At 48.9% G+C, this 20,800-nt stretch overlaps 1 protein-coding gene across 1 annotated transcript; it reads left to right on the top strand.

The window, feature by feature from the left end:
- Positions 1-276: 276 nt before the first annotated feature.
- LOC123136883 (glycosyltransferase family 92 protein Os08g0121900) lies at positions 277-4,493 on the top strand. Its single transcript, XM_044556384.1, has one exon. The coding sequence runs from the start codon at positions 440-442 to the stop codon at positions 2,186-2,188; it is 1,749 nt and encodes a 582-aa protein (XP_044412319.1). The 5' UTR covers positions 277-439; the 3' UTR covers positions 2,189-4,493.
- Positions 4,494-20,800: the final 16,307 nt, after the last annotated feature.

Genomic DNA, 20,800 nt, shown 5'->3' with positions numbered 1-20,800 from the left:
GTATCTGTTCAGGCCGGGGATATAGGATGGATCTGCAAACCCTAACCCTAACCGCTCTCTCCGGAGGCTCAGTGTGGATTTGGAGTTAGAAGGCGACACGTTTTATATTGTAAAAAAAAACACGTTTTGCAAAAAGCAGCCTGCCTGATCGTAATGACGTGGTGGAGCCCAATCCCGACCGACGCGGGAAGTGGAACCGACCCAGCGGCCCGCCAGCCTGACTCGGGAAAAGAAAAACCCAATCCGTGTTCGGGTCGGGTCGAAAACCCTAAACCCAGATCGATCGAGACCGTCTTCTCGGTCGCAACCCAGCAATCGAAGCTCTGCTCCTGCTCCCGCGAAATCTCAATCTTTCGCCTTCAAGCTCCCGCTGCTCCCGCCAAACCACGCTCCTGCTCCCGCCAAATCGAGCTCCTGCTCTGCTCCCGCCAAATCCAATATGCCGCGCCACCGCCGCTGCAGCCGGCTGTGCCGCATCGTCGGCGGCGTCTCAGTCGGAGCTCTCCTGCTGTTAGCCGGAAGCGGAGGCCACAACGCCTACTCGGGCCGCCCGGTCTTCTCGTTGCCCCTCGGCCTCGGCGCCCCCTTCCCGCTCGTCGCCGACAGTCCGGCGCCCCCGCCCTTCCCGTTCGCTGCCGACTTTTCGCCGTCGCCGTCGCCGTCCCCGCAATCCCAATACTCGCCCTTCCGCCTCAGCGATGACAGCCTCGCGCGGCGCCTTCTCCCCCTCCGCCTCCGCGCCGGCCACTCGCCGCCGCCGCAGGAGGCGGATGCGGTCCTCCTTCCCGACCAGGAGGTCCTGGTCCTCGACGACACTGAGCCTACCGGCGACGCCATCTGCGCCTTCCAGGGTGGGGCGTCCTCCCCGGCGAGACCGCTCGGGAGGCTGCCGGCGTCCGGGCTTCACTCATACGTCTGCCGCCTTCCCGAGCCAGCGCAGAGCTTCCAGCAGCTCCAAGCGCCGCTCTTACTTCACTCCTCCACCTCCTCGGCCGCCGCAGCTGCTCTAGATCCTCCTTCTCCTTCTCCGGGCCGCGCATTGCTTAACTGGAGCAGCGACCCGATAGTGTTTGACTCGGCTCTTCTGGACGGAGGCGACGTGCTCGTCTTCGCTAAGGGAATCAGCCGCCGCCAAGGTCTTCAGTGCCTGTATCGCTACAGCGACGGCGCCGGTACCATGCTGGCATCTACGCCCGCAATCAGCTCAGTACAGCAAGTTACTCGCTGCCCCTCGCCGCCTACACCTGTCAAGTCAGGAGGAAGCACCAAGTTTCTTGTCACACTAGGGGTCACTGGCGAGGATCCCATGCCCTCCCTTGCAACCTTTCGTCGACAGCAAGCTGAATCTTCTTCGCTGACTCCCCACAAGAGTTCAATTTGCGCCTGCACAATGGGACGCAACATCTCCAAGTTTCTCAGGGAGTGGGCACTCTACCATAGTGCGATTGGGGTGGATCAGTTCTTTATCTACGATAATGGCAGCGAGGACAACTTGGCAGGCCTAGTGGCGCAGCTCATATCCTCCGGGCTCAACATCACAACCGTGCCATGGCCTTGGACCAAGGTCCAAGAAGCTGGTCTGTCTCATTGCGCGGCCACACAGCAAGCTTCGTGCCAATGGATGGCTGTCATAGATGTTGATGAGTTCATCTTCTCAACAAGCTGGGCAGGATTAGAGAAGCCATCAAAATCTTTGCTCGAGCCCGTCATTTCTGTTGATGATAGCGTTGGCCAAATATACCTTGCTTGTTATGACTTTGCCCCCTCGGGCCAAACAGCACATCCACCAGAGGGGGTCTGCCAGGGCTACACTTGCCGGTTGAAGAACCCGCAGCGGCACAAATCCTTGGTCCGTCTCGACGCCGTGGAACCATCCCTCATGAATGTGGTCCATCATTTTAAGCTCAAGCCTGCTTTCAAAAGCATCTGGACCGCGTTGGCACGTGTTAACCACTACAAATACCAAGCTTGGTCGGAGTTCAAAGTCAAGTTCAAGAGGCGCGTGTCCGCTTATGTGGCTGATTGGAAAGATCCGATCAACCTCGACTCAAAGGACCGGGCTCCTGGCTTAGGAGTTGATGACACCGAACCAAAAGGCTGGGCCCAAAGATACTGCGAGGTTAAAGACAATATCCTTCAGCTGTTAACCACAAGATGGTTTGGTGTCGGATTTGGGAACCCTCATTAGCTCCAGTCAGATCAGGTAACACACACTGGTAAGATCTACCACCTCTCCCCCTCTTTTACATAGTAATTTCTGTTTATTTACACTAACAAAACGTAAATCAAAACCACTAAATTTTCCAGAATTAAAAATTATCTCTTAAATTGGATGGTATACACCTTCTAAATAAGCTTTAGTTTTTTTTGTGAATAAATATAGGCTTTAGGTTGATGGGGAAGCACCACAAAATGTGTGTGTTGCTTACTCCCTCTAGTCTAGTTCTGAAGAAGCCCCCATAATGCAACTTTTACTGCTTATTTTCGTTAACTATAAAACTCTTCAAATTTATACTTCTTTAAAATACTTTATGAGAGATAACCTTTATTTTTATTATACATTATTACTGTAAAGCTCTTCAAGACAATATTGTTTTGAAAATAGTTTATGAGATAAACCTACTCATTGTTTTCACATACCCAATCCAAAAATATTTTGAAATATAGCGAGTCAAAGTTTGGAAAAAGTTAATTAAACCCATGCCTAAACCAACAACTTTTCCAGAACTAGAAGAGGGAGTATAATAATAACCTGTGAGCATTTTGCCTATCAATAGTTAGCAGTTTGTTTTCGCTATTCAAGTTCTTGCTGTCCTTCTTTTTCCATGTTGAACTGTTAAGAACAGATTTATATTCATTTTGCCTTGATACTCAGCATGTGACACGGTGCTTTAATATTGGTTTCTTTGCTAAAATTGGATGACTTCTTTTCCTTGAATGATTTTGGCTTAACAGTTGGGCTTAGATCAATTGAATTTGTAATGCTTAGCTGGAGCATGACATGAAGCCTCTTTATTTTATTTTATTTTATTTTTGGGTCTGGGTGGCTGGATCACTAATCAGTGAAAGCTTCACCTAAATGATTTCAAATTTTGTTTGTTGATTGAGGTCCATTTCTTAAATATGTTGTTTGGTTGATCCTTATGGTTGTTTGGTTTCTATTCTGAAACTATTGATTGAAATGCCGGTCTACACTTTGTTGGCTTTTCTTAAAAAAAAAGAATCTTGGTTTATGAATTATGATGCAGTTAAGCTTTGGCTTATATGGTTTTGTTCCAGTTTTGACTTGTTTTAATTAGCTGGAAACATCTTTGGAGAAAGTCTTTCTTGATATGGAACTCATACATCAAAATGCATCTCCAATGGAGAATGCGACATTGTCAGACTGAACTTGCAAGGTCAAGGTGTGAACCAGTGTATTGAAAATTACTTTTGCTGCATGGTTTCTACTGATCCGAAGAAACAGGTCCAGCATTTACCCATGGCTGAATACTGGTACAACAGTTCCTTTCATTCGTCTCTCCAAAAGACTCCTTTTGAGGCCTTATATATGGATATATATCCACAGCCACAAATCAATGAGTTCTCTATGGAAGGCACTACTGACAGTGAGGCATAGGGTTCCTTAACTGGCAGACAACAACTGCTGTCAACACTGAAGTACAATCTCTTAATCGCCCAGCAGCGCATGAAGAAATATGCAGATTGCAAGCGAGTTGGAAGGACTCTCGCAGTAGGTGACAATGGTTTACTTGAAGCTTCAACCATATCGTCTGAATGCTTTCGGCCTTCTCTCTCACATCAAGCTGCAAAGCAAGTTTTACGGACCATTTCGAGTACTGTATCATGTGGGCAACGTGACATATCACCTGTAGCTGCAAACATGGGTATCCACCCAGTGTTCCACATCAGCCAGCTGAAGAAACACATCGGACCCAATGCAGTTCCCTGTGCTGATTTACCTCTAGGTGATCCTGAAGAGCGTACCAGAACTGAACCTGGTATCGTATTTCAGACCCAACAGATCCCTCGCAACAATCGACCGGTTGTCCAATGGCTTGTACAATGGGAGAATTTTCCACTGGATGATGCAACTTGGGAAGATGTGGATTTCATGAAGCATACATTCCCAGCCTTTTTCCAAGAAGACAGTCGAAGCATGGCAAAGTCAACCTTCAGCTACTTGAAGGCAAGATCGCGCTCGCAAGGGGGCATTGTCAGACTGAACTTGCAAGGTGTTCTAGTGTTCAGTTAACTGTACCGGTTCAGATAATGAACGGCTGGGGATCGACGACGGAGAAGAAGATCGGAAGGCTTGCATTCGCTCACCGTCTACCACTAGCTTATTTACTTCTCACTGTTGCTTTTTCTTCTTTATTCTCTCCTTGCCAACCACGGCTGTAACAGAACAATGTATGCGCTACACGGGATAAGCCCCGATCAATCAATAAAGCACTACGCGGCCTCCCAAGGGAGGTGAGACGCTTCTGATATTTCACATCTATGACTTCTTTTCCTTGAATGATTTTGACTTAATAGTTGGGCTTATATCAGTTGGAATTGTAATGCTCAGCTGGAGCACTACATGAAGCCTCTTACTTTTATTTTATTTTTGGGTTTGGGTGGCTGGGCTAATAATTCATGAAAGCTTCACCCAAATGCTTGCAAATCTTATTCGTTAACTAAGGTCCATTTCTCAAATATCTATTGACTGATCCTTGGTTGTTTTGCTTATGTTCTGAAACTAATTCGTTTCTCGTGAAATCATGTTTTTGGTGAGATGTTGGTCTGCATTTTCCTTTAGAAAATGGATCTTGGTTTTCTATGACTTTACTTGGAACTTATCTTTAATGATGCAGTTAAGTTTTGGCTTATATGCATGTTCCAGTTTTGACTTGTTTTAAGTAGCTGGAAACATCTTTGGAAAATGGCTGAACATCTTGTTTTAATTAGCCTGTTACTTTTAGCAATCATCTGTACTTCGTAAAATGGCTTAACATAATCTGCGATGATAGTAATAGTTGTATATATAACAAAGTTTGTACGGGGAACAAATTTCCTAGCTAAATGCAATTCCAAATTCAGAAGTCGAAATTTTATTGCCCTTTCATGAGTCATCTAACTGGTACATATCCTTCGACCATGAGAATGCAGGATTACAAAGAGTCGAACTTTACTATTGCCAGCAAGGTATTTCTATGTTGTGTTGTGTGATGCCATTAGGCGCATTATGCTAATGTTTTACCCAAGGCTGTTTCTCTGCAGCTTGCCAGAAAGCTTTTTTTAGTTTTTTTGAACAAGGGAGCGGCGCTCAAGGTGCCAAATTCATTTAAAACCACGCTCATGTACATGTTACAGCATGGATTACAACTCTTGGCCAATCAAGCACTAACAGATGTCCCCCGAAAAAAAAAAGCACTAACAGATGTTGTAAGAAAGGGCAGCTAAATTGGCTATGAGCTTGTTTGATACTACAACTAAAGACAGGTTCCACATTGCTAGAAAAAACCTGATGAGCACAATTGTGGGCTACACCATTAATATCTCTGGAAATCTGCTTGGTGTAGCTGAAGAAATCTGCAAGATGTTTCCTGATCTGCCATCTAGTTTCAGAAGCAGTGATGCTTTTTTTGAGCTGCTGCTTTGACCAAAGTCAAATTGTGTTTGAAGAATGTAACTTCCTGCAAATTAAGCTACTTTGCAAAAGCCGCAGCAAGCCAGAGAGCTCCAGCTTCAGCCAGAAGAGAGGAAGGGGCCTGCGCCATGGAGGCTTGTATCATGATGCTGCTAGTAGGCACCATCCACGAAATGATTTTTTTCCCCAAGCCTTGTATCCTGCAAGTGTGATCTTCCTGGAATCTTAGTGTTCTTCCACGAGGCGTCAGAGTAAATCTTAGGACCTGCAATAAGAAGATCTGAAGAAATAGTAGCACCCTGCGTAGGCACAACATTGGGCCTGGGGGAAGTTATGGTTCGCTAAGAATCAGCATGGCTGGGGTTCTGAGTTACAACCATATTACAACAATCAGAGATTGCCTTTTCCATGAAGTGCACCTGATGGGGGAATGAGATTTTCCTTTGAAAAAGTCAATCATTCCTAGCCTTCCACAAACACCAAAGAAAAGACATTTCCGTATGGAGGCATAGGGATGATTCATAGAGAGCAGATGTGTTAGAGTACGTAATGGGCCTAATGGCCTGGGCTGGCGGTATAGCCAGTTAGTCTTAGGGTTAACTAGAGATAAGAGTCGCTTGCTTAGGGGTCAAGTAAGCCTTGCTTGGAGTCAAGTAAACCTCTCTATATAAAGAGAGGAGATGTATCAATCTAATCAAGTAAGAATTAAGAAGGAAATCCCTTCCCTCTTGCCCGGCCGTGGGCAAAAAGGCCCCCGGCCGGCCCTCTCGCGCCCTCCTTCTAGCAGCCACATAACAATTGGTATCAGCTAGCTTTGGTTTGATCATGTCTTCACTGCCGCCCAACCCGTTTCTTCCGCTGCCGGTCATCTCGTCGCCTCCGGCGACCACCACGACCGTCGGCCCGCTCCGGGATCCTCTGTAGCGCCCGCCCCCGCCGTCCTCACCTCGGAGGAGGTGCCGGGGCGCTGCGGGACCTAACCCAGGCGGTCCAGGAGATCCGCCTGTTCTTGGCAGGGTCCTACGGGCCGCACCCGGCTACGTCGCCCATCGCCGCCACCGCGCCGCAGTGACTCCTGTGGCAGTCACCTCACCAGGCGGCCTCCGCCGCGCTCGCCGGGCCGCTGCAGCTGCCATCCACCGCCACCACCGCCCCGCACTGGCTGCAGTGGCAGCCGCCGCTCCTGGCGGCCTCCGCCGCGCCCGGCGCTCTGCCGTAGCAGCCGCTGCCGCTGCCCGGCGCGACACCACAGCAGCAGTTGCAGTTGCAGCAGCCATCGCCGGTCAGCTCCGACCCTGCATCGACCGCGCCGGCAGGAGTCCCGATCCACCAGATCAAGTTCCCGCCGTCGCCATCACCACTTCCCCAGGGTGTCTCCATCTAGCAGATCAAGTTCCCGCCGTTGCCGTCACCGCTTCCGGCTTGGATCACTACCCGCCACGTGTCGGCAGCGGTGAGGCTGCAGGCTGCTGCGCGCGGCCTCCTAGCGCGTCCGTGTGTGTGGGAGATGTGTGGTCTGCAGCTGCCGCTCCCCCTAGTTGCGCTTCGCTGCGCAAAGGACCTCGATCTCGTCCGCTGCGTTGGGGATCGTGGGCATCCTGTTTTCCCCGCGGGCAGCGACCTCAAAGTCTGCGACATCGGCGGTTTGGGGGGGGGGGCGCACCCCTCCTCATCATTCTCCATCGCAAGCCCTCCACTCTTCTCTGTGCAGTGCAGACCAACAACCGTCCGACGGGGACAAGGCAGGGTGTCACCGACAGGAGCGTACCACGTAGCACCACTGCATTCCGCTGGCCACCGCGAGGGCGCCTCTGTTGGTCGCTCTTGCGACCACTTCCAGGTGGCCATACACATGCACTCCTTTTGTCCAGATGGTGTCCATGGGATCCAGGTGGCTGTTCACGTGCACGTCCTGAAGGAAATATGCCCTAGAGGCAATAATAAAGTTATTATTTACATTTCCTTATATCATGATAAATGTTTATTATTCATGCTAGAATTGTATTAACCGGAAACTTAGTACATGTGTGAATACATAGACAAACAGAGTGTCCCTAGTATGCCTCTACTTGACTAGCTCGTTAATCAAACTTGCTTATAAGTTTCCTAGCCATAGACATGCGTTGTCATTTGATGAACGGGATCACATCATTAGAGAATGATGTGATGGACAAGACCCATCCGTTAGCTTAGCATAATGATCGTTTAGTTTTTCTGCTATTGCTTTCTTCATGACTTATACATGTTCCTCAGACTATGAGATTATGCAACTCCCGAATACCGGAGGAACACCTTGTGTGCTATCAAACGTCACAAGTAACTGGGTGATTATAAAGATGCTCTACAGGTGTCTTCGATGGTGTTTGTTGAGTTGACATAGATCGAGATTAGGATTTGTCACTCCGTGTATCGGAGAGGTATCTCTGGGCCCTCTCGGTAATGCACATCACTATGAGCCTTGCAAGCAATGTGGCTAATGAGTTAGTTACGGGATGATGCATTACAGAACGAGTAAAGAGACTTGCTGGTAACGAGATTGAACTAGGTATGATGATACCGACGATCGAATCTCGGGCAAGTAACATACCGATGACAAAGGGAACAACGTATGTTGTTATGCGGTTTGACCGATAAAGATCTTCGTAGAATATTTAGGAGCCAATATGAGCATCCAGGTTCCGCTATTGGTTATTGACCGGAGATGTGTCTCGGTCATGTCTACATAGTTCTCGAACCCGTAGGGTCCGCATGCTTAACGTAATATGTCAATTTGTACTCTGAGTTATGTGATTTGATGAACCAAAGTTTGTTCGGAGTCCCGGATGAGATCATGGGCATGACAAGGAGTCTCAAAATGGTCGAGACATAAAGAATGATATATTGGACGATGTTATTCGGACACCGGATGAGTTCCAAGAGGTACTGGATAATTATCAGAGTGCTGGAGGGTTGTCGGAACCCCCGGGGGAACTAATGGGCCATGATTGGCCTTAGTGAGGAGAGAGAAGGACCATAAGGGGCTGGCCGCGCGCCCCCCCTTGGGTCCGAATTGGACTAGGGGAAGGGGGCGGCGCCCCCCTTTCCTTCCCTTCTCCCTCTCCCTTCCTTCTCCCCCTCTTCCTCAGGTGGAATCCTACTAGGACTCCCCTCTCCTGGAGCGCCCTACAGGGCCGGCCGGAATCGCCCTCCCCTCCTTTATATACGGGGGCATGAGGGCACTCTAGAACACACAAGATCAATTGTCTTAGCCGTGTGCGGTGCCCCCCTCCATAGTTACACACCTCAGTCATATCGTCGTAGTGCTTAGGCGAAGCCCTGCGCCGGTAACTTCATCATCACCGTCGCCACGCCGTCATGCTAACAGAACCCCCCCTCGACCTCAACTGGATCAAGAGTTCGAGGGACATCATCGAGCTGAATGTGGAGGTGCCGTATGTTCGGTGCTTGGATCAGTTGGATCACGAAGACGTTCGACTACATCAACCGCGTTACTAAACTCTTCCAATTTTGGTCTACGAGGGTACGTGGACACACTCTCCCCGCTCGTTGCTATACATCTCCTAGATAGACCTTGCGTGATCGTAGGTAAATTTTTTGAAATACTGCGTTCCCCATCAGTGGCATCCGAGCCAGGTCTATGCATAGATGTTATATGCACGAGTAGAACACAATGAGCTGTGGGCGATAATAGTCATACTACTTACCAGCAACGTCTTACTTTGATTCGGCGGTATTGTTGGATGAAGCATCCCGGACCGACATTACATGACCGCATTCATGAGACTGGTTCTACCGACGTGCTTCGCACATAGGTGGCTAGCGGGTGTCTGTTTCTCCAACTTTAGTTGAATTGAGTTTGACTACGCCCGGTCCTTGTTGAAGGTTAAAACAACACACTTGACAAAAAATCGTTGTGGTTTTGATGCGGAATGGTTCTTGCTAGAAGCCCGTAGCAGCCACGTAAAACTTGCAACAACAAAGTAAAGGACGTCTAACTTGTTTTTGCAGGGCTTGTTGTGATGTGATATGGTCAAGACGTGATGATATATAAATTGTTGTGTGAGATGATCATGTTTTGTAACAGTTATCGATAACTGGCAGGAGCCATATGGTTGTCGCTTTATTGTATGAAATGCAATTGCCATGTAATTGCTTTACTTTATCACTAAGCGGTAGCGATAGTCGTAGAAGCAATAGTTGGCGAGACGACAACGATGCTACGATGGAGATCAAGGTGTCAAGCCGGTGACGATGGTGATCATGACAGTGCTTTGGAGATGGAGATCAAAGGCACAAGATGATGATGGCCATATCATATCACTTATTTTGATTGCATGTGATGTTTATCCTTTATGCATCTTATTTTGCTTAGTACGGCGGTAGCATTATAAGATGATCCCTCACTAAATTTCAAGGTACAAGTGTTCTCCCTGAGTATGCATCGTTGAGTTCGTCGTGCCGAGACACCACGTGATGATCGGGTGTGATAAGCTCTACGTTCACATACAACAGGTGCAAGCCAGTTTTGCACACGCAGAATACTCGGGTTAAACTTGATGAGCCTAGCATATGCAGATATGGCCTCGGAACACTGAGACCGAAAGGTCGAACGTGAATCATATAGTAGATATGATCAACATAGTGATGTTCACCATTGAAAGCTACACCATCTCACTTGATGATCGGATATGGTTTAGTTGATATGGATCACGTGATCATTTAGATGACTAGAGGGATGTCTATCTAAGTGGGAGTTCTTAAGTAATATGATTAATTGAACTTCAATTTATCATGAACTTAGTACCTGATAGTATTTTGCATGTCTATGTTGTTGTAGATCAATGGCCCGTGCTACCGTTCCTTTGAGTTTTAATGCATTCCCAGAGAAAGCTAAGTTGAAAGATGATGGTAACAACTACACAGACTGGGTCCATAACTTGAGGATTATCCTCATTGCTGCATAGAAGAATTACGTCCTGGAAGCACCGCAAGGTGCAAGACCCGCTGTAGGAGCAACTCCGGACGTTATGAACGTCTGGCAGAGCAAAGCTGATGACTACTCGATAGTTCAGTGTGCCATGCTTTACGGCTTAGAATCGTGACTTCAACGATGTTTTGAATGTCATGGAGCATATGAGATGTTCCAGGAGTTGAAGTTAATATTTCAAGCAAATGCCCGGATTGAGAGATATGAAGTCTCCAATAAGTTCTACAGCTGCAAAATGGAGGAGAATAGTTCTGTCAGTGAACATATACTCAGAATGTCTGGGTACCACAACCACTTGACTCAACTGGGAGTTAATCTTCCCGATGATAGTGTCATTGACAGAGTTCTTCAATCAGTGCCACCAAGCTACAAAAGCTTCGTGATGAACTATAATATGCAAGGGATGGATAAGACAATTCTCGAGCTCTTCGCAATGCTAAAGGCTACGGAGGTAGAAATCAAGAAGGAGCATCAGGTGTTGATGGTTAACAAGACCACTAGTTTCAAGAAGAAGGGGAAAGGGAAGAAGGGGAACTTCAAGAAGTATGGCAAGCAAGTTGCTGCTCAAGTGAAGAAGCCCAAATCTGGACCTAAGCCTGAGACTGAGTGCTTCTACTGCAAAGGGACTGGTCACTGGAAGCGAAACTGCCCCAAGTATTTGGCGGATAAGAAGGATGGCAAAGTGAAAGGTATATTCGATATACATGTTATTGATGTGTACCTTACTAATGCTCGTAGTAGCGCCTGGGTATTTGATACTGGTTCTGTTGCTCATATTTGCAACTCGAAATAGGGGCTACAGATTAAAATAAGATTGGCTAAGGACGAGGTGACGATGCGCATGGGAAATGGTTCCAAAGTCGATGTGATCGCAGTCGGCACGCTACCTCTACATCTACCTTCGGGATTAGTTTTAGACCCGAATAATTATTATTTGGTGCCAGCGTTAAGCATGAACATTATATCTGGATCTTGTTTGATGCGAGACAGTTATTCATTTAAATCAGAGAATAATGGTTGTTCTATTTATACGAGTAATATCTTTTATGGTCATGCACCCTTGATGAGTGGTATATTTTTGTTGAATCTCGATAGTAGTGATATACATATTCATAGTATTGAAGCCAAAAGATACAAGTTTAATAATGATAGTGCAACTTATTTGTGGCACTGCCATTTAAGTCATATTGGTGTAAAGCACATGAAGAAACTCCATGCTGATGGGCTTTTGGAATCACTTGATGCTTGCGAACCATGCCTCATGGGCAATATGACTAAAACTCCGTTTTCCGGAACAATGGAGCGAGCAACAGACTTATTGGAAATAATACATACTGATGTATGCGGTCCGATGAGTGTTGAGTCTCGCAGCGGGTATCGTTATTTTCTGACCTTCACAGATGATTTGAGCAGATATGGGTATATCTACTTGATGAAACATAAGTCTGAAACATTTGAAAAGCTCAAAGAATTTCAATGTGAAGTGGAAAATCATCGTAACAAGAAAATAAAGTTTCTGCGATCTGATCATGGAGGTGAATATTTGAGTTATGAGTTTGGTCTTCATTTGGAACAATGTGGAATAGTTTTGCAACTCACGCCACCTGGAACACCATAGCGTAATGGTGTGTCCGAACGTCGTAACGACACTTTATTAGATATGGTGTGATCTATGATGTCTCTTACTGATTTACCGCTATCGTTTTGGGGTTATGCTTTAGAGACGGCTGCATTCACGTCAAATAGGGCACCATCTAAATCCGTTGAGACGACACCATATGAACTGTGGTTTGGCAAGAAACCCAAGTTGTCGTTTCTTAAAGTTTGGTGCTGCGATGCTTATCTGAAAAAGCTTCAACCTGATAAGCTTAAAACCAAATCAGAGAAATGTGTCTTCATAGGATACCCAAAGGACACAGTTGGGTACACCTTCTATCACAGATCCGAAGGCAAGATATTCGTTGCTAAAAATGGATCCTTTCTAGAGTAGGAGTTTCTCTCGAAAGAAGTGAGTGGGAGGAAAGTAGAACTTGATGAGGTAATTGTACCTTCTCCCGAATTGGAAAGTAGTTCATCACAGAAATCAGTTCCAGTGATTCCTACACCAATTAGTGAGGAAGCTAATGATGATTATTATGAAACTTCGGATCAAGTTACTACTGAACCTCGTAGGTCAACCAGAGTAAGATCCGCACCAGAGTGGTACGATAATCCTGTTCTGGAAGTCATGTTACTTGACCATGACGAACCTACGAACTATGAGGAAGCGATGATGAGCCCAGATTCCACAAAATGGCTTGAGGCCATGAAATCTTAGATGGGATCCTTGTATGAGAAGAAAGTGTGGACTTTGGTTGACTTGCCCGATGAACGGCAAGCCATAGAGAATAAATGGATCTTCAAGAAGAAGACTGACGCTGTCGGTAATGTTAATGTCTACAAAGCTAGACTTGTTGCGAAAGGTTTTCGACAAGTTCAAGGAGTTGACTATGATGAGACCTTCTCACCTGTAGCGATGCTTAAGTCTGTCCGAATCATGTTAGCAATTCCTGCATTTTACGATTATGAAATTTGGCAAATGGATGTCAAAACTACATTCCTTAATGGATGTCTTAAAGAAGAGTTGTATATGATGCAACCAGAAGGTTTTGTCGATCCAAAAGGTGCTAACAAAGTGTGCAAGCTCCAGCAATCCATTTATGGACTGGTGCAAGCCTCTCGGAGTTGAAATATACGCTTTGATAGTGTGATCAAAGCATATGGTTTTACAAGAAAGTTAGTGGGAGCTCTGTAGCATTTCTAATATTATATGTGGATGACATATTGTTGATGGGAAATAATACAGAATTTATGGATAGCATAAAAGGATACTCGAATAAGAATTTTTCAATGAAAGACCTCAATGAAGCTGCTTATATATTGGGCATCAAGATCTATAGAGATAGATCAAGACGCTTAATTGGACTTTCACAAAGTACATACCTTGATAAAGTTTTGAAGAAGTTCAAAATGGATCAGTCAAAGAAAGGGTTCTTGACTATGTTACAAGGTGTGAAGTTGAGTCAGACTCAATGCCCAACCACTTCAGAAGATAGAGAGAAAATAAAGTCATTCCCTATGCCTCAGCCATAGGTTCTATCATGTATGCAATGCTGTGTACCAGACCAAAGTAATCTAGGAGTGGATCACTGGACATCGGTCAAGAACATCCTAAAATACCTGAAAAGGACTAAGGATATGCTTCTCGTTTATGGAGGTGACAAAGAGCTCGTCGTAAATGGTTACGTCTATGCAGGCTTTGACACTGATCCGGATGACTCTAAGTCACAAACCGGATACATATTTATATTGAATGGTGGAGCTGTCAGTTGGTGCAGTTCTAAGCAAAGTGTCGTGGCTGGATCTATGTGTGAAGCGGAGTATGTTGGCGTTTTGGGACCGGGGGTGCCCAGACTTGCCTGCCTGCGGCCCGAGGCATGGCTCTACCAGCGTCCTGGTACGGCCCAGCTTCAGCAGCGACAACACAAGACCCTCACGAGGGGCCAAGCCTCGCGAGGAGGATGACACCAGGACCTCCCTGGGGGTGGCCTCACTAGGCTGTCTCCCAAGGAGCAGAGATATCTACGCAAGGGACACCTCGCGAGGTTTGCGTGACATGAGCCATGACGACCAAGGCCAGGCGGGCGCCAGCGGGCGCAATGTACCTGTTTCCTCTTTGGTGCTAAGGAGGCAAGCGCAGGTGCGGGGTCCCGAGGCATCAGGCAAATGTTTCCATATCGGTGCAACAAGACCAAGACCAGCAGGACGGCAGGACGGAGGTCATCACGGAGCCCACAACAGCATCACCACCAGAGCCTTTGGCAGGCGAAGACTACCTTTTGTCAGGATACCTTGTACTAGCTGTCCCTCTTCAAACTTGGCCGTTGTGGGATCCCTTCCCGCCTAAAATTTGGGAAGAGGACCAAGGCCACTATAAATAGGACTTAGCCACCACCATAGACGAGATGAATCGATTCCACCCTGACCATCTCACCAGCTCATCGAGCCCAAGAACACCTCTCCTCCGGAGGTTGTTCATCTATTGTACTAGTTCATCCTCAGCCCCTCGAGGCATTCCACCACACACTGGAGTAGGGTGTTACACCGCAAGGTGGCCCGAACCAGTATAAACCCTTGTGTCTCTTGTTCTTTGGGTCCGTCGAGCTAGGCCGTGGGATCGTTGAGCGAGTGAGCTAGGAAGAGAGTGTTCTTCGTGCGCACCCCAGAGTTCAAACCTCACAAGGGTTTGCCAGAACCCGAAATCCGACATTTGGCCGCCAGGTAGGGGTGCGTCGAAGCTGCGCCTCTCCATCCGCTCCACTTCTTCACCCGCTTCGCTTCTCCATCCAGCCCCCATGGCGAGCGTTGCTCCTCCGGCTGGAGCGGCGGACCCGCGCGGGGGCGTTATGGGGCTCTGAGCCTTCACCCCGCCTTGCGGCAGATGCGGTGGCCGTGCAAGTTCAAGCTGGAGATGCCGCCCCGCTACTTCGGCGCGGCGGATCCAACGGCCTTCCTCTAGGCGTACGAGGAGGCCATTCGGGAGGCCGGAGGCGACGACCAGGTCATGGTCAACTGGTTCCCCATGGCCCTCGCTGGCGCGCCGCGCGCCTGGTTGCTCAACCTGTCGGAGTCCTCTTGGACTCCTGGGAGGAGCTGCATGACCTCTTCACCCCGCGCTTCGCGGCACCGGTGCCCCCTGCTGTAGCAGCCCTCCATGGTGGTTCGCAGGCGCCTCCCTTGGGTCGCCACGTCAAGCAGTTCGTTCGCCAGATGGGCGCCACCCGTGCATAGCAGGGGGCTCCCTCGGGATGGGCGGCATCGCAGGCCGATCTCACCTTCGACTCGGGGGACCATCCAGCAATCACCGCGGGCTCGGGCGTGCTCCCGATGGTCTACACACCCACCATCTACAACGTAGCAGTCACCAAGACCCTCATTGATGGAGGAGCTGGCCTCAATGTGCTCTACGTGGAAGCTTTCAGCTTGCTCCACGTGCTGCTCGGCCGGCTCCGCCACACCAAGCCCTTCTTCGGAGTTGGCGGTGGTTCCACCAGCCCCCTAGGGCAGATCCGCCTCCCCATCACCTTTGGCACTCGCGATAACTACCGCACCGAGCTCATCGACTTCGATGTCGCTCGCATCAGCCTCCCGTACAACGCCATCCTCGGGTACCTTGCCCTGGCTCAGTTCATGGCGGCAACCCATCCCGCCTATAACCTCATGAAGATGCCGGGTAGCAGCGCTGTCCTCACCATGGTCGGAGACACCAAGGAGGCCCTGACGGCCCTCAAGCTCGCCATCAGGGCCGCAGTGGCAGCTCACCCCACTGAGGAAGCAGTATCTGGGGCACAAGGGGCTGCGTCGGCAAAGAAGAAGCAGTTGTTCTCGCAAGATTGGGCCAAGACGAAGCAAGTACCGGTCGATGATGATGGGACCTTGGGAGCCACCTTCACCATAGGTGCCAACCTCAACCCAGACCAAGAAAAGACACTGGTGAAATTCCTGCGCGCGAACAAGGAGGTATTCACCTGGGAGCCCAAGCAGCTGGTGGGGGTCCCAAGGGGAGTAATCGAGCACCACTTAAGGGTGTGCCCTAATGTGCACCCGGTAAAGCAGAAGGCACGACAGCAGTCTACAGAGAAGCAATCCTTCATCGTCCAGGAAACCCGTAAGCTACATGCAGCGGGTGTCATCCGTGAAGTCCGGTATCCGGAGTGAATGGTGAACCCCGTCGTCGTGCCCAAGAAGGGAGGGAAGGAACACATGTGCGTCAACTTCACCAACCTCAACAAGGCCTGCCCTCAGGACCCGTTCCCGCTTTCGCACATCGATCAGATCATCGACTCCACCGCCGAGTGCGACCTATTATCTTTCCTAGATGCCTTCTTAGGTTACCACCAGATAAAGATGGCGGTGGAGGACGTAGAGAAGACGGCCTTCTTAACCCCGTGCGGAGTGTACTGCTACACCTGCATGTCGTTCAGGCTGCGTAACACTGGGGCGACCTTCCAGTGGCTGATGCATATCGCTGTGGGTCAACAGCTTGGGAGGAATGCAGAGGCCTACATCGACGACATTGTGGTAAAATCTCGGGAGGCAAGGACCCTCATTCAGGATCTGGAGGTGACTTTTGCCAGCCTGCGTGCAGTAGATCTGTGGCTCAACCCAGAGAAATGCGTGTTCGGCGTCCCCTTCAGCAAGCTGTTGGGTTTCCTCGTGTCGCATAGGGGGATCGAGGTGAACCGGAGAAGGTCAAGGCAATAGAAGACATGAGCCCGCCGCAGACTCTCAAGGAAATGCAAAAGCTCACGGGATGTGTGACCTCGCTGGGGTGCTTCATCTCCAAGCTGGGGGAGCGTGCCCTCCCATTCTTCAAGCTGATGAAGAGGAAGGGTCCGTTCGAGTGGACCCCAGAGGTCGACATGGTGTTTCAAGACCTCAAGAGATACCTAACCAGCTCACCGGTGATGGTGGCACCGCGTCCCCTCGAGCCCCTGGTGCTTTACCTGATCGCCACGCCCCATTCCGCTAGTGTGGCACTGGTAGCCATCCGGGAGGAGCGCCAGGCCAAGAGTCTGCCGCGCGACACTGCGCATTTGGTCAGAATGATGCAGCACCAAGACGGCGCCACTGAAGCCACTGCAGCACCAATAGATGACCGGGCCCCACAAGACCAACCTCATGAGGTCGCGGTAGCACCGACAGGAGACCGACCTCCTGAGGGCCCCCAGCCTCAGGAAGCGCCCCAGCCTCAGGAGATCTCGAACCCCACCAGTCCTCTCGTCCTCATCGAACACCCAGTGTACTTCATCAACACGATGATACGAGACGCGCGGGCGCGCTACCCCATGCCGCAGAAGCTTTTGCTCGCACTCCTCATGGCCTCGTGCAAGTTATGCCACTACTTTCAAGGCCACCCCATCAAAGTTGTCTCAGCTTACCCACTGGAGAGGGTACTCCGGAGCCCCAATGCTGCGGGAAGGGTCGCCGAATGGAACATCGAGTTGCAGGAATTCCAGCTGGAGTTCAGCACCGCCAGGGTCATCAAGGAAGCTGCGCTCGCCGACTTCGTGGCGAAGTGGAATGACGCTCCAGCGCCCGAAGCAGGTGAGGATCGATCTCTCTCGCCAGGGAGCAAAGCACCAGACGGCTGGGTCATGTACTTCGACGGCTCCTTCGAGCGGCACGGCGCGGGGCCCGGGGCCTTACTCATCTCGCCCACCTAGGACAAACTCTACTATGCCATGCAGCTCTGCTTCCAGCGGGGTGAAAAGGTCTCCAACAACATCGTGGAGTATGAAGGTTTGATCGCCGGCCTCAAGGCTGCGGCGGCCTTGGGGGTGAAGCACCTCACCATCAAGGGTGACTCGCAGCTCCTCGTCAACTTCTCCAACAAGGTGTACGGACCGAAGGACGAGCATATGGAGGCATACCTCGCGGAGGTACGCAAAATGGAGAAGCAATTTTTCGGCCTGGAGATGCAACATGTGCCCCGCGGCACAAACAAGGAAGCTGACGATATCGCCAAGAGGGCATCCAGGCGTCAACCACAGGAACCTGGCATCTTCGAGGAGCGGCTCTTCAAGCCTTCAACGCCCCCCCGGCTGCGGAGCCAGCACCATCTCGAGAGGAGCTTCCCTCGCCACCAGCCACAGGAGCCCCCGACTGCGGCTCAACCTCATGAGCACGCCTGCTCCTCGCGCTCGAGCCTCAGGAGGGGTGCTGGACCAAAGATTTCAAGATGTACCTGCTGCAAGGGGCCCTGCCGGAGAAGAAGGAGGACACGGAACGTGTGGCTCGGCTAGCTATGACTTACTGCATCTGGGACAGTGAGCTATACCGAAAGCGACCGAATGATGTTTCCTTGCGATGCATCTCCAGGGAGCAGGGGTACGAACTGCTAGCTGACATACATGGTGGAGGCGGCGGGCATCACTCGTCGTCACGCACCCTGGTGGGCAAGGCGTTCCGCAGTGGATTCTACTAGCCCACGACACTCAACGACGCAACCGAGCTGGTGAGATCCTGCGAGCCCTGCCAGTTCCATGCCAAGCAAATCCACCAGCCTGCTCAGGGCCTCCAGTCTATCCCACTTCCGTGGCCGTTTGCGGTCTGGGGGCTGGATATCCTGGGCCCATTCCCTCAAGCGCTGCTACCTCTTGAGCACTGCGTTGGATTTCCCCGAAGAGGAGAGGATGATGCAGTAAAGTAGCATAAGTATTTCCCTCAGTTTTTGAGAACCAAGGTATCAATCCAGTAGGAGACCACGCACAAGTCCCTCGTACCTACACAAAACGATAGCAACTCGCAACCAACGCTTAGGGGTTGTCAATCCCTTCACGGTCACTTACGAGAGTGAGATCTGATAGAGATAATATTTTTGGTATTTTTGATAGATAGATGCAAAGTAAAAATAAAGGCAATGTAAAAACAAAGCAAGTAAATAAAGTGATATAGATTGATATGATGAGAATAGACCCCGGGGCCATAGGTTTCACTAGTGGCTTCTCTCAAGAGCATAAGTATTCTACGGTGGGTGAACAAATTACTGTTGAGCAATTGACAGAATTGAGCATAGTTATGAGTATATCTAGGCAATGATCATGTATATAGGAATCACGTCCAAAACAAGTAGATCGAAACGATTCTGCATCTACTACTATTACTCCACTCATCGACCGCTATCCAGCATGCATCTAGAGTATTAAGTAAAAATAGAGTAACGCCGTAAGCAAGATGACATGATGTAGAGGGATAAATTCATGCAATATGATAAAAACCCCATCTTGTTATCCTCGATGGCAACAATACAATACATGCCTTGAAACTCTTTCTGTCACCGAGTAAGGACACCGCAAGATTGAACCCAAAGCTAAGCACTTCTCCCATTGCAAGAACTACCAATCTAGTTGGCCAAACCAAAAAGATAATTCGAAGAGACTTGCAAAGATAACTCAATCATACATAAAAGAATTCAGAGAAGAATCAAATATTTTCCATAGATAATACTGGATCATAAACCCACAATTCATCGGTCTCAACAAACACACCGCGAAAATAAGATTACATCGAATAGATCTCCACGAGAGAGGGGGGAACATTGTATTGAGATCCAAAAAGAGAGAAGAAGCCATCTAGCTACTAGCTATGGACCCGAAGGTCTGAAGTAAACTACTCACACTTCACCGGAGGGGCTATGGTGATGATGTAGAAGCCCTCCGTGGTGGATGCCCCCTCGGGCGGAGCTCCGGAACAGGCCCCAAGATGGGATCTCGTGGATACAGAAGGTTGCGGCGGTGGAATTAGGTTTTTGGCTCCTGTTCTGATCGTTCGGGGATATGTAGGTATATATAGGAGGAAGGAGTACGTCGGTGGAGCTCCGAGGGGCCCACGAGGTAGGGGGGCACGCCCGGGGGGGGGGGGGGCGCCCTCCACCCTCGTGACCTCCTCGGGCACTGCTTGGAGTAGGTTCCAAGTCTCCTGGGTCACGTTCGGTTGGAAAATCATGATCCCGAAGGTTTCATTCCGTTTGGACTCCGTTTGATATTCTGTTTTTTTGAAATACTGAAAAAGGCAAAAAACAACAATTCCGGGCTGGGCCTCCGGTTAATAAGTTAGTCCCAAAAGTAATATAAAAGTGGAAAATAAAGCCCAATATAGTCCAAAACAGTAGATAAAGTAGCATGGAGCAATCAAAAATTATAGATACATTGGAGACGTATCAGGCATCCCCAAGCTTAATTCCTGCTCGTCCTCGAGTAGGTAAATGATAAAAAAGAATTTTTGATACGGAGTGATACTTTGGCATAATTTAAATGTAAATCTTATTAATTGTGATATGAATATTCAGATCCGAAAGATTCAAGACAAAATTTCATATTGACACAAAAATAATAATACTTCAAGCATACTAATCAAAGCAATCATGTCTTCTCAAAATAACATGGCAAAAGAAAGTTCATCCCTACAAAATCATATAGTTAGGCTATGCTTCATTTTCGTCACACAAAGATGTTCCCAACTTCTATACCCCCGATGACAAGCCAAGCAATTGTTTCATACTTAAATAATCTCAAACTTTTCAACCTTCACGCAATACATGAGCGTGAGCCATGGATATAGCACTATGTGTGGAATAG

This window comes from Triticum aestivum, chromosome 6B, assembly GCF_018294505.1.
Source record: "Triticum aestivum cultivar Chinese Spring chromosome 6B, IWGSC CS RefSeq v2.1, whole genome shotgun sequence".
Classification (NCBI taxonomy): Eukaryota; Viridiplantae; Streptophyta; class Magnoliopsida; order Poales; family Poaceae; genus Triticum; species Triticum aestivum.
Note: the sequence above shows the minus strand (reverse complement) of the source record. Positions and strands in the feature narration are given on the sequence as shown.

Bases quoted from the DNA above. Each gene is read 5' to 3' on its own strand.
- LOC123136883 (XM_044556384.1), top strand. From the start codon at position 440: ATGCCGCGCCACCGCCGCTGCAGCCGGCTGTGCCGCATCGTCGGCGGC.